A 12,922-nucleotide genomic window follows, 5' to 3' on the forward strand; every position below is an offset into this window, starting at 1 on the left:
GCCTTCCAGTATCTGAAGGGGGCCTACAAAGATGCTGGAGAGGGACTCTTCACTAGGGACTATAGTGGTAGGACAAGGGGTAACGGGCTCAAACTTAAACAGGGGAAGTTTAGATTGGGTATAAGGAGGAAGTTCTTTACTGTAAGGGTGGTGAGGCACTGGCATGGGTTGCCCAAGGAAGTTGTGAATGCTCCATCCCTGGTGGTGTTCAAATCCAGGTTGGACAGAGCCTTGGGTGACATGGTTTAGTGTGAGATGTCCCTGCCCATGGCAGGGGGGTTGGAACTAGATGATCTTTAAGGTTGTTTCTGACCCTGACTCTTCTATGATTCTATGATCTCATTCAAACACTTTGAAGTATATAAAAATGAAAAAAAAAAAAAAAAGGAATAAAGATCAGTGTCTTCTCATTTTAGCAGTCAAATTCAGCGAGAGGTACTCTGTATTTACAATGATGTAATGTTACAACTTGAGTGCAGAGGCTACCAGACAAGACTAGACAAAGTAAATTTTAAAAATACCATTCTAATTAAACTAGTCCTTGCTACAGATCACTGATCATGTTTTGGCCTTCCTCTTGACTTTTTAACACCAAGAGATACTTCTAATGGCTGCAGCTAAGAGCTTTAAGCCCAGCTCTGCTTGTGATCAGCTAACACCTGTTGCAGTGAAAAGCTATTTTAGTTGTACAGTCCCATGATTAGTTTTATGACCAAAATAGACCCTTGTCATACAGTTGAGTAAATAGCTTTAGACTTTGGAAAAAATATGCTGAGTGTGTGGTCTAAATCTACTGAAATATATATGGAGTATTAAAGCAGTACTGGAAAATGGCACTGTGCATATGCTGATGTCTCAGCCAGTTCAGGAAAGTAAATCTTTGTCACTTTAATACTTTCAGGATTTCTGCCTGCTTCTCTGGTTTACCTAACTGACAGTCAGACACAATTCATTTAAAAAGAAGGTAGCATTTAAATCATGATAACTTGGAAATACCTTGGAAAAATAATCACAAGTGATCATATGATTGACTGTGGAATGTGCTATCTTGATGTAACAACTAATGAAAATCGGTGAAAGGCCTAATTAAAGAAAATATGGAACTTCTGCTAATGCACGTCTTACAGGATCAAGCATTGCATAGCTTTTTTGTTTTCCTGTTATAGTGTGAAGGTATTGGCTTAATACTCTAAAGGTGCCATGTAGAATTTATATTAGATGCTGTTAGGCGGGAAAATATGTAAGACCCAACCAAGTAATAACACATTTTTCCCAAGCAACATTGAGAAAGAAGCAGTAACACAGGACTTGGAATAATGCCTGAAATATAATTCATTTGAAGTGTATAATACAAGTTGTGGTGTTTGCAAAGAAAATGTAAGTTACTATTGTCTTAATAGTTTTGCCCTAAGACTGTTTGATCAAATAGTAATCTGTAACTCCAAAGGCTTTGCATACTGTTGGGTTAAAAAACCCCAAAAGTTACAGTTGTCAAAGCCATGTGGAAAAAGATGTGGTCATTTGCTAGCTAAAATTGCTGTTTTCTTATAGGAAAAAATACCCAGAAATTTTGAAAATGATTGCTTTTGTGTTCGTGTATATATACTTCTAAATTGCAGGATAAGTTGGCAATATTTTGATTTTCCAGTTCAGATCACCCTTAGAGTGACTTTAAGTGTAGGATAGATTTTGGTGTTTAGTGAAAGTGTGAAATTAAACAGATGGGTCAAGCCATATACAGCACAGGTTTTGATAACTGTTAAAACCTATCAAAAGGGCCTTTGATGTTGGTTTGATGTCTAATTCTTTTGATCTTGAGGAGGGGAGATGTACATGGAGTAGAATAAACATTAATGCATATATTCCATCTGCTTAGATCTTAAAGATCTGCTAACCACTAAATATATCCAGTGTCATGAAATGTATAGAAGCCTAGCATTCTCCAAGTATGAAAATACTATATTCCGTGTTTGCGTCCCTTATCTTGTTACTGTTGCTCTCTAAGGAAATAATTGTGCCATTTGTGAAGTTGTAATAAGAAGCATCTAAAGTGAAATCCTATTTTTTTTCTTGTTGGGCCTTAGAAAATATGAAGCTGTCATAGCTAGTAAAATGTGACTGGAGAATATAAAGCCTTACATCTTCTAATTACTTGTGCGTAAAGCATTCCTACCTAATGTTTATAGAGATTAACAGTTTATTTATCTGAAGATTTGCTTCCTTGAAGAGATGCTCAAAATTTGTTTTTTCAGATTAGTAGGTCTTAGTCATCTTTTGACAAACTATTGAAACATGCAATCAAATATCAGATATTTCTTATTGATAATATTTAGGAAGGTGAGGAATTTATAGGTGCTCAAATTATTACCCTAGTTAATGGTGTAAATTGCAAAATTATTATTTGGGAATGTTGCCTGCAGTACCACTGGTTATAGATGACAGAAGCTGTGATGAGAAGATGGTTTAAAATAGTTTGTTTCAGCATCTTGGAATCAAAGAATCATAGAATAGTTAGGTTTGGAGAAGACCTTAAAGATCATCTAGTTCCAACCCCCCTGCCATGGGCAGGGACATCTCACACTAAACCATGTCACCCAAGGCTCTGTCCAACCTGGACTTGAACACCACCAGGGATGGAGCATTCACAACTTCCTTGGGCAACCCATGCCAGTGCCTCACCACCCTTACAGTAAAGAACTTCCTCCTTATACCCAATCTGAACTTCCCCTGTTTAAGTTTGAACCCGTTACCCCTTGTCCTACCACTATAGTCCCTGATGAAGAGTCCCTCCCCAGTATCCTTATAGGCCCCCTTCAGATACTGGAAGGTTGCTATGAGGTCTCCACACAGCCTTCTCTTCTCCAGGCTGAGCAGCCCCAACTTTCTCAGCCTATCTTCATACAGGAGATGCTTCAGTCTGCTGATCATCCTAGTGGCCCTTCTCTGGACTTGTTCCAACAGTTCCATGTCCTTTTTATGTTGAGGACACCAGAACTGCACACAATACTCCAGGTGAGGTCTCACAAGAGCAGAGTAGAGGGGCAGGATCACCTCCTTTGACCTACTGGTCACACTCCTTTTGATGCAGCCCAGGATACGGTTGGCTTTCTGGGCTGCGAGCGCACACTGCTGGCCCATGTTCATTTTCTCATCGACCAGCACCCCCAAGTCCTTCTCCGCAGGGCTGCTCTGAATCTCTTCTTTGCCCAGTCTGTAGCTGTGCCTGGGATTGCTGTAACCCAGGTGTAGGACCTTGCACTTGGCATGGTTAAACCTCATAAGGCTGGCATCAGCCCACCTCACAAGTGGGTCAGGGTCCCTCTGGATGGCATCCCTTCCCTCCAGCATATCAACCGAACCACACAGCTTGGTGTCGATGGCAAACTTGCTGAGGGCACACTCAATCCCACTGCCCATGTCACCTACAAAGATTTTATTGTTATATTTGTTTGTTTCCAAGTTAATCACTGTTGTTTGTTGAGAACTATCATGTAGGCATGTTTTATACTAATCAAGGATTGTACTGCAGAGTATATTAGTATAACTTCTCATATACAAGCTGTGAAGTCAATAGGCTTGAATTAGGTGTATTGTGTTTTGTTGCCACCTTTTCCAATTCACTGAGGCTGAATCACTCATTAATGCCACCTGAGAGTTCACCTGGCTTTGATAGAACTTGGGTCTGGGTTTGACCTGTGTGTCTTAACAGTGTGCACCTATCTCAAAATTTAGGTATTATTTGCCATTTTCTTCATATATAGTAATTGGGATATTATAAAGGTATTGTACAGTAATGGACTACTTCGTTACTAAGGCTTTGAGGATCATGTTGTTTTCATTCCAATGTCATGTAAGGATAATATATTGAATGGATATTGAATATTGAATGAGTGTTTTTTGTGATATTTTGGTAATCTCCTTTTTACACTTTGATATGATGGGAGAGGATGATATAAAGGGTTCTTGTTTTTAGGAAAAAAATGTGGGGCAGAACTGGAGAAATCTGTCTCCCATGTGAATGTGTTTCCCATGTGAAAACATTCCATTCAGCACAGAAAATGTTGCATAACCTTTCTTTCCTTTCTTCTCACCCCATCTAATTTTCCTGGTGATTTTATTGTTCTTTCCCTAAAGTAAGAGCAAAGATGACTTGTGAAGATTCTCAATAGTGGTTTTGTTTTGGAATTATTGTTTTAATTTTCTTAGTTCCCTTTTGCACAGTACAATAAACTTCCAGATATGTTGTCAAACTTGCATAACCTTGATTTAGTTTTTCTTTTTTTCCAGATGTTTTATTGTAACCTATATTCTTATTAAAAGTCTAAATATAGCTTCATTTAGGTGAAAACATAAAGCTTTGGGACTTAAAAGAAAATACCGATTTTCTGGAATATGTGGAGATTTGGAGTAGAAGAGTAAAATTTGCTTAATAGTTATGGATACATGCTGTGAAATTATTTTTTGCAGCCCTTGAGTGCAAACATTTGCTCCCTTTACATGTGTGTTATTTTGTATCTGTGGTGCTTTAAACATTACAATTAGGCAACGAGAAGGTGAGCATTGGAATTCTGGCACAGGACTGAGCTCAGTATAAAATTGTAAGTGTTTCTTAACTGAAAAATAGGACTGCTTCTTATTGTTCTATGCAGTTGCAGAACTTTTTTTTTCTGTAACTGTACAGCAGGTATACCTCACATTTTGCTTTATGAATACCTTTTAAAAGCAGGATTGTTATTCCAGATGAGACTGTCACTGCTTCTGCAGAGGAATGTAGCATAATTCTCTGCCTTCTTCCACCCTGTTTCTCTTCACTTCTTCTCCCTCCCTATATGACTTAATACACACCTCATACAGCATGATTGCTTAAATCACTGTCAACACGGTGGTGGAGGAGGTATACACGGAAGTAAAGGACAGGCTTTCCAGTTCTCTTACAGAGCTGGATGGTGTGCACACAGAGGCTTTGTGCTGTGTCCAAGTTGTGTCAGTTGCTAAGGCGAACCGGAGTGATGGGACAATCTGCTGCTGGAAAAGGGCTGTAATTGGACCAGGAAATATATTTAGGAGAATTATTATTCAAGACCTTTAGTTTTCATTATTCTTTTAAGAGATGATGTGGTGATTTGAAAAATAAATACTAGTGTCTACCACCATGTGGCAGAGAAAAAAGGTCCCTTTAATTAAAAAATAAAATCGTATGACAGAATACCAATAGTGTAGAAAATGGGGGAAAGGACAACCTTTCTTACAAAAGGGAGCTTTTAAAGTAAAGTAAACACTGTTAAAGTGTTTGCACTAACACTCCCTTAAGGTTTTTTAGCAGCCACCTGGGATAGCCATTAAAGGATAAATTCAGGAACCAGGGTCCTCTTGTAAGGAATGACTCACTTGTGCCCTGCAGTTTGCCTTCAGACCAAACAAAAGTAAGTAGTAGACTGATCTTACCATGATGAGACAGGAGAGAGATGAGCTCTTAGAACTAGGATTTGAAGCAGTTAACAGATTTACTGATCATAATTAATTTGTAAAAGGGCACTTGAAAGCGTAGAGAATGTTGCAGTGGCATTCCACTGATACTTCCGGGTTCTCAACCCATAGAGGATGGTATGGAAGCCTTTGTGTACTTCTTAATATAATACTGAGTTGAAGCCATGAAAGAATCAGTGCAGAGATTGTTGGTCACAAGAGGGAGGATCAACTGATGTTGAAGCATTTGGTGGGTGTACATACGTTCATACTGCTTGCATTCATTCTTTAGTTTGCTGTCGCCTGTCTTCCTGTTGTAGTTTTCTTTGGAGAAAGTTTGGTTTTGCTTGTCTCTCTCTGCCTGCTTTCCTGTGAAAACACTAGGGGGAAAAAAAGTAGATTACAGTATGACAGAAATGTCAGAAATTTTACACAAACCACCAGCAAAGTATACTTTCTTAATGCTTGGGGAGATCTTTGAAAGAATAAAGCAAAAGGGGCTTTTTTTCCAGTCTTCAAGTATCTATAGGCAAATTTATTTTATCAGAGAAGCTGGATTGTGTTTGTAGTGTCTATAAAACTAGGAAGGATGTTTGCCTGCTGTCTCCCTTTTCAAAGTGAATATCTTAACAGAAAAATGGTATACTGTGTCTGAAACAATACTGGAAAGAATCCAGGCGGTCTGTACATTATTAAGGGATATGAAAGTTGTATTTGCTACATATATCCTATTGGCCTTTCCTAAAAATCAGTGGTTGAAGACTGTCACCAAGTTCCTGGCATCAGGGCAGGGTGTTCCAAGTGATAATTTGCTGTGTCTTTAGAAAGCTTTTTACCTAGATTATTCCATATCCTCTACCCATTTACTGCACATAGAAAATTCTTCATGTTATTCTCAAGTCATGGCATATTCTAAATTAATATTCTTTGGTTTCTTAGAAATTTCAGCCTATTTAATAGGGAGATGGTGTTAATGCAGGCTTCAAATCACCTTGCGGGTGAGGAGAAGCTGAGAGAGAACTCAAGCAGGATTCCTCCTGTTGTCTACAGCTGTCCAGCGTACAGGTGTGGAGAAGGCTGAGCCAGACTGCTCAGTATCAGATTCTTTATTTGCCTTTCATTCAGAGTAGCCATATCAATTTGTGCATTTTGGTGTATGAACCATATGGGTACATGTACACACAGTGCTGTAGTAGCTGAGCATGAGAAAACAGTTTTCATGGCTGCCTTTTATATTGAAAAGAGATTAAAGTAATCCGTATTCACAGCCCTCAAATAAGTACTACAACCACATATTTGGCTTTCAGAATTGGAAACAGCATTCACGCTTGAGAAACTATTACAAACTTTACTGTCTTCAGTGTCTTTTAAATGAAATAACGAAAAAATGTTCCTTTTTCTCTGCAGTGCTTGCTCTCTCAGCCAAAGTTCTGGGCCATTCAGACATCAGCCTTGTTCCTTCGGACCAAGCTTGAAAAAGGAAGTACTCGCAGAATGGAACGGGCAATGAAGCAGACTCAGGTAAGGTTCTTTACATAGCAAATAGAAATAGGCAGGAGTTAGGAGCTTCTGCATTTCCTCTGTGCTAACTGTACAGTGAGATAATTTTCTAGTTATGTTTCTAAATTGAATGTATAAACCACAAATCCTTTTATGTCTGCTAGTCTCAAGATAAACTCATAAACATACAGTAATACATACAAGTAATAATTGGTCACCTTCTTTCAAAAATAACAAGTTTTAGAAGATTGAAATTAAAGTTTGTTTTCTTACCTCTAGTTTGTGACTTCTGATATCAGTTTTTATAGAAGTTTGTGAATGTAACACTGCTAATTCTGTCATATTTTAATAGTTTTTATGCAAGTAAATTACCTGTAGAAAACACTCAAATTTGTAGTCATTGGTATTGTGAGAACAAGAAAACACATTTGTGAATAAAGCACTACTTTTGATTTACCGTTTTGATGTGATACTTAGTAATTAGTATTTTTATTGAAAGTTTGAGGCAGTGATTAGATAATCTTGCTCCAAAAAAAGAGAAGATCAGTTTCCAGGTATGAAAAATAAAAATAAAAATTGGGATTTATTTAAGAAATAGATTTTTCAAAGGAAAGGTCTGTAGGCTTTTTAGTTTTAATTCCCTTCATATTACAGACTTTTGTTAGCTGATTGTCATCTTTATGCTGTTAAGTGGTTTTGTCTCACATAAACAGCAGACATTTCTATATGTCTGTCAGGCAACAGTTCTGCTGACTAAAAGAGCCAGAAATGTATAAAATTAAGATTATGGTGCTGTAAATTAAATTCCAAAAAGCTGATGTTTCATTTAAAAGCACTGTTGATTCATGGGTCTTGGAAGGAGTGCAGCTGGGATGTGCTGCTGCAGTTTTGTTTTTCTGAGGAGGTCACAGAGTTGCTATAATGGAATTTCTTGGGGTCACTGGGAGAGTGTCAAAAGATCCAGGATTCCCAGTCTGGGAGATGAAGTATCTGTTGGCATTTGGGAAGCAATCTCAGGATCCTTGATGCCCTAAGCTGTAAAACAGTCAGAGTATCTCAAGCATTTTTGTCAACTTGATTAAACCTGACTGCTGGAAATTGTTGTACTCTACAGTTTGACCATCTCATGACAGAAATTGTTGCAAGTACATTTATGTGACTTCAGCGTGTTCCACAACTGCAGTAATGTAAAGGATTTGATTAACACGCACTGTGACATTTCAGAAAGTGACCTCACAGTAGACACAGAATCTGTGGTTTTAAAGATTATCTTTAATCCTAAAATGTTTGTTTTCCTTAAGTTTCCTAGACATGTGAATGTAATAACATATATGAGTTGATTTGATATGGTATCAAGCTCAGTTTCCAAAAACAGTTAAAAGTTGTTTGAAGATTGATATGTACTAAATTAATCAAACAACTTGAATAACTTTCCATTTAAAGTTTTCATTCCTGAGTTCCATCAGATCAGAATTTTTCAATATGCTGGTTTCTTACAGTTCTGAGAAGGAATCAGAAAACATATAGTGAATGATGTTATTTTTCATTCATAACACCAAGGTTTTTGGTAGGTTGTCTTCATGAAGATGCCAAAGAGCTAGGAAGTTCTGCAGCTATTTATCACTAGAAAATGGATTTCAAAACCATATAATTTTCATACAAATTGGGTTTGTGGGGGGGGTTGGTTTGGTTTGGTTGTTTTATAGTTTCATGTTTACTAGTTGCTGATACTTGCTGCAGAAAGTTTAGATATTGAAGATTAAGGGAGGAGGTAGGTATAAATACAATTAAATTCCCCCACTGTTTATGCTATCAATTTTTTAAAGTAATTGTAAAAATTCTTGTAAGACAGCTTAAATAAGCAGTGGTAAATTAAATCCTGTAAGTTACTTACTTTAGGGTTGTCTGAAGAGTGCAAGAGCCCTTATGGGCTCTGACTTAGTGATGCTGGACTGTCCTGTCCTCTTCTACTGTAACTCTCCTTCATTTCCCCATTTCCACCCTTGTGTGCTTCTACACTGGGTCTGCAGCTGCTAAGCATCTAAAAGTATGAGTATCAGTGGGCAGGCATATGCTGATTTCCAGCCCGAAATCAGGACAGGCTACATTGTTTGTTGAAGAAAGTGGGTTTTGGCTGCATGTTTTTGTTAAACTTATTTTAATTGCTTGAAAATAATTGCAGCTATTTTTGAAACGAGGGTATATTGGTTGAATTAGCTGCCATGCTCCACATATTGAGTATATCTTTACGTTAAATAGTTATTATAAAATTATTTTGTAAGTAGGTTGTTTGTTTTTTTTTTTTTTCTAACTGGAAGGCTTCAAAGAGAAATTATCATTTTCAAAACCTTTTTCTGATTACTTTAAAAATATGAACTCCAGATAATGCAGTCTTTGGAACAGGTTTTAAAATGATGATTCTGGGTACTCTGGAACATTGTAGTTAACTCAAAGTGAGTATGAGAGATTTTTATTCTTAACTTTTTCTGGATGCTACTGGTTGTCTGTCCAGTTTTTGCCTAAATGAGGTTTGGATCCACAAAAATATGTTGAAAGATTTCTAAAGCCAGCACCTTTTTCAACCATTTTCTAAGAAAAAGACAGCTAAAACTTTGCATTCCACTAGAATATTTAATCATGACCGGTATAACATATATTGAAGTCTGGATTAAGGTACTGCCAACCAAAACGTATTGCTGGATACAGTATGATTTTTTTAAGGTTGGGTGTTTAGGTTTTTTCCATATGCGTGTAGGTGAAGGAGGGTGGGAAGTGTTAGGGTGGGAAGAAAGGAAAGGGGAGGAGGGAGAAAACAGAAAGAAAATGGGACAGTTTTTGGTAAATAGCTCTCCACATAATTAGAAATCTGCCACTTCTACATCAATTTTGGGATCGTCACCTACCTTCTATTGTTAAGAAAGTAACTCAGAAACTATTAATAGTGGAAAATGGGTTGGAATAAGTTGTTAATCCACAAATTATTGCTGAAAGTACAGCCAGAGCTCAAGTAATAGGATGGGGAGAAAAAAGATATTTTGAGTGGTGTAGGAGCTACGTAAAAAAGATAAAATGGAGGGATGATTTAAAAAAACCCGATCAAAACCAAACAAACTATTTTAAAGCACATAGAGGGGGATGCTATCTTTTAGTTTCTTGATAGATGAAATATAATAAATTGTGAAAAAAGTGTACTCTTCAGTGGATTTTTAACTAATTTTAGGAATGAAGAAAAGGCATAAAAATCACATGCTTTGTACTAAGGATGGTGGTGTTTAACTGAGAGCATTGTTTGCTGCTGGATTACGCCAGCAGCAAGAGAAGTGAAGCTGCCATGTGCCTGGTGCACCAGTAGCCTGCTCAGGCTTATCCTACAGTGACTTGTTACAGCTACTTCCTCGGAGCTTGCTCAGGGTGTTCACGCTGGCTACCTCTGTGCTTGCAGCTTTTATCAGCTTGTTATGTGCCTCTTTTCTGATTGTATTTTCTGCTGCTTACTGCACCTGGTGATAGCATGACTGTAACCTAATCGCTTGGCTTTCCTAACATATAGTAGAACGTATGCAGTATTTCATACAGTTCTCTCTTGCTTGCTTTTCTTGGCAGCAAAGGAATTTGCCCGTTGGGGAAGAGAAATGTGTCTTGAAAGGGTGTTTTTAATAAGACTTCAGGAGAGCTGGGAGCAGACTAGGAATATTATAGGCTAATCATTATGTCTAAGATTGAAAGGTCACATGAGATCTTGTTTTATATCCTTAGTCATACACAGATGTATGTGGTTGGGAATTCTGTATCAACTGCCCTGTAATTTTCACTTAAATAATACTTCAGAGTGTCATTTTTTCCAGCAACTAATGTTTTTCTGTGTGTATCAAGAAAGGAAATAACTTGTTTAAATTGTTCTTAACTATAGACACATGCTAGCTGACATTCAGTTCTTTCAAATCTAGAAAGAGTTTATGTACAACTATAGAGAGAAGTAGCTGGTATAGATATAACGGAACTGGCATCTTGAGCTCTATGAGCCTGAATGCAATATTGCTGTTTTGTTATTTTCACATTGATGGTCTTTAAGTAGTTATGCAAGAAAGTTATGTCATAGATATCATAGAAGCATATCCTTTTTGTTTTTGAAACTAGATTGTCACCTCTTTGCCAGCTTGCTCCCTCTGCTTTATTTGGCAGTTGTTCTACATTGGACAAATTGAGCATTTAAGGGAAGAGTTCAAAAAGATGGGAGCAGTCTTCCTCACACTAAGGTGATCTAGAGAGTTTTGAGATTAGCACATTTTCCCCCACTGCTTTTGCTTCTCAAGTCATCAATATTTCTTGTCAGGCCTCTGAAGACTGGGGTTGGAGCAATAGAGAGAGACTTTCAGTATGACCAAGTATAGCACTTGTCTGTTCAGCTAAACTGTTAGGTCACTGTACTAGGAGTTCTTATTCTTTAACTCACTCTTGTACTCTAAGAGTACATTAAATAAGATTTTAGTAGTTGCTTCAAGTTGTGGATGGAGTAGGAGAGCGGAGGAAGAGAGAGAACATTACTAAATCAATTGCTAAAAATTTGTTTCACATGAAGTTGAAAGTTTTAACAAAGTTACCGGGATCTGTGAGATTTGAACTGCGAGAGATTTAACTCACTTTCTTCAGGAGGGTAATAAGTGCAAGACAGACCTCTTCTGTAGACATCCTGCATTGATATCCCTGTAGCTCTCAACTATTATGAAATGTATTTATAATTAGAACACATGTTCCAAAAATCTTTAAAAAGAGGATAAGAGCCAGGTGTCTTATAAAACCTTTCCTTAATGAATTGTACTGCAAGATCACAAGGTCTCCAGAACCCTAGAAATAAACCTTATTACTTCAGAGAGCAATCACAAGAGAGTGGCCTCCTGGTGATAGTTATTATTTCAGTTTCGAGACACATATTTCCAAATCGTATTTCGTCTTGCTTAAGCAGATGACAGATTAGACAGGAGATGTTACATGACAGAATTGATTCTGGGGATACACTGCACGCTTCAAAATAATTACCATGGTGGTGCTTGGCTCCCTCTGTTTTTCTTCCACTGTGCAATTATTGCAATAAAACCCAAATTAAACCAGAGATCCAGCCTGCCAAGAGTTTTTCAGGAATAAGTGGTTTTGTACCCCTGGCAAAATAAGAAAAAATTGAACAGTATAATTTTCCAGGTAATGATTTCTGCCTTGAAATTTTCTACTGCAGTGTTGTATTTGCCAGTTTGGATCAGCGCTATTAGCTGGCGTGGGGAAAAGAATGAAACCATTTTTATGTGCTAAAGTTTCTTCATATTTTCTGTGCTAGTATTATAAAGTACAAACCTTTTTGCTTATTTGAGAATTATGTTCAATAACTGAGCTGTTCCATTCCTAGGGTCAGTGCACTTCCTAAAAGCAGCCAAAAACACTAAGCCTCCCATTTTTTCCAAATGTTTTCCATTGAACATTAGCTCTGAAGGCATTCACCTTTCTCCCTTTAGAGTTTCTTCACTCAGTGTCCTGACAATTAGAGTGATGGTATTAAGAGTCATGATGTCAGAGAGGAGACTCCTTAAGCCATATTGAACAGTAATGTTACACTTTTTTTATAGACAAAGTGATGTCAGAGAGTTGCAAAGAAAAATATCAACAGATTGCAAGATACAACATTCACATCTTCCAGTGTCCTGGAAGGCATAAGCATTATTAGCTGAACTGCAATGAATTAAACAATTAAAGTAATTTTCATATGTAATCAGACCAGATGCAAGGCATGGATGACACACTATTCCCACCTATTGCTAAATTGAATAAATGAAGTTTTGCAGGTGTTGCTAACTGAATCTGTACAGCTGCATGTCATAACTACTACTGCGGTTCTGGAGATAGGTATCCCAAGGTAAGCTAACAGACCATTTTCTGAAACCAGGACAATACAGAGTAAAGCAAAGCT

At 37.5% G+C, this 12,922-nt stretch overlaps 1 protein-coding gene across 2 annotated transcripts in view; it reads left to right on the forward strand.

Annotated features, from left to right (window-relative positions):
* Positions 1–12,922, forward strand: part of TTC27 (tetratricopeptide repeat domain 27) — a 117,266-nt gene that overhangs the window by 55,327 nt on the left and 49,017 nt on the right. For both annotated transcript variants that reach the window (XM_065679914.1, XM_065679915.1), the window contains exon 10: positions 6,874–6,987. In XM_065679914.1, coding sequence (XP_065535986.1) covers positions 6,874–6,987 — 114 coding nt within the window. The remainder of the gene's footprint in view (positions 1–6,873; positions 6,988–12,922) is intronic.

This window comes from Lathamus discolor, chromosome 5, assembly GCF_037157495.1.
Source record: "Lathamus discolor isolate bLatDis1 chromosome 5, bLatDis1.hap1, whole genome shotgun sequence".
In the NCBI taxonomy this organism is placed as follows: domain Eukaryota; kingdom Metazoa; phylum Chordata; class Aves; order Psittaciformes; family Psittacidae; genus Lathamus; species Lathamus discolor.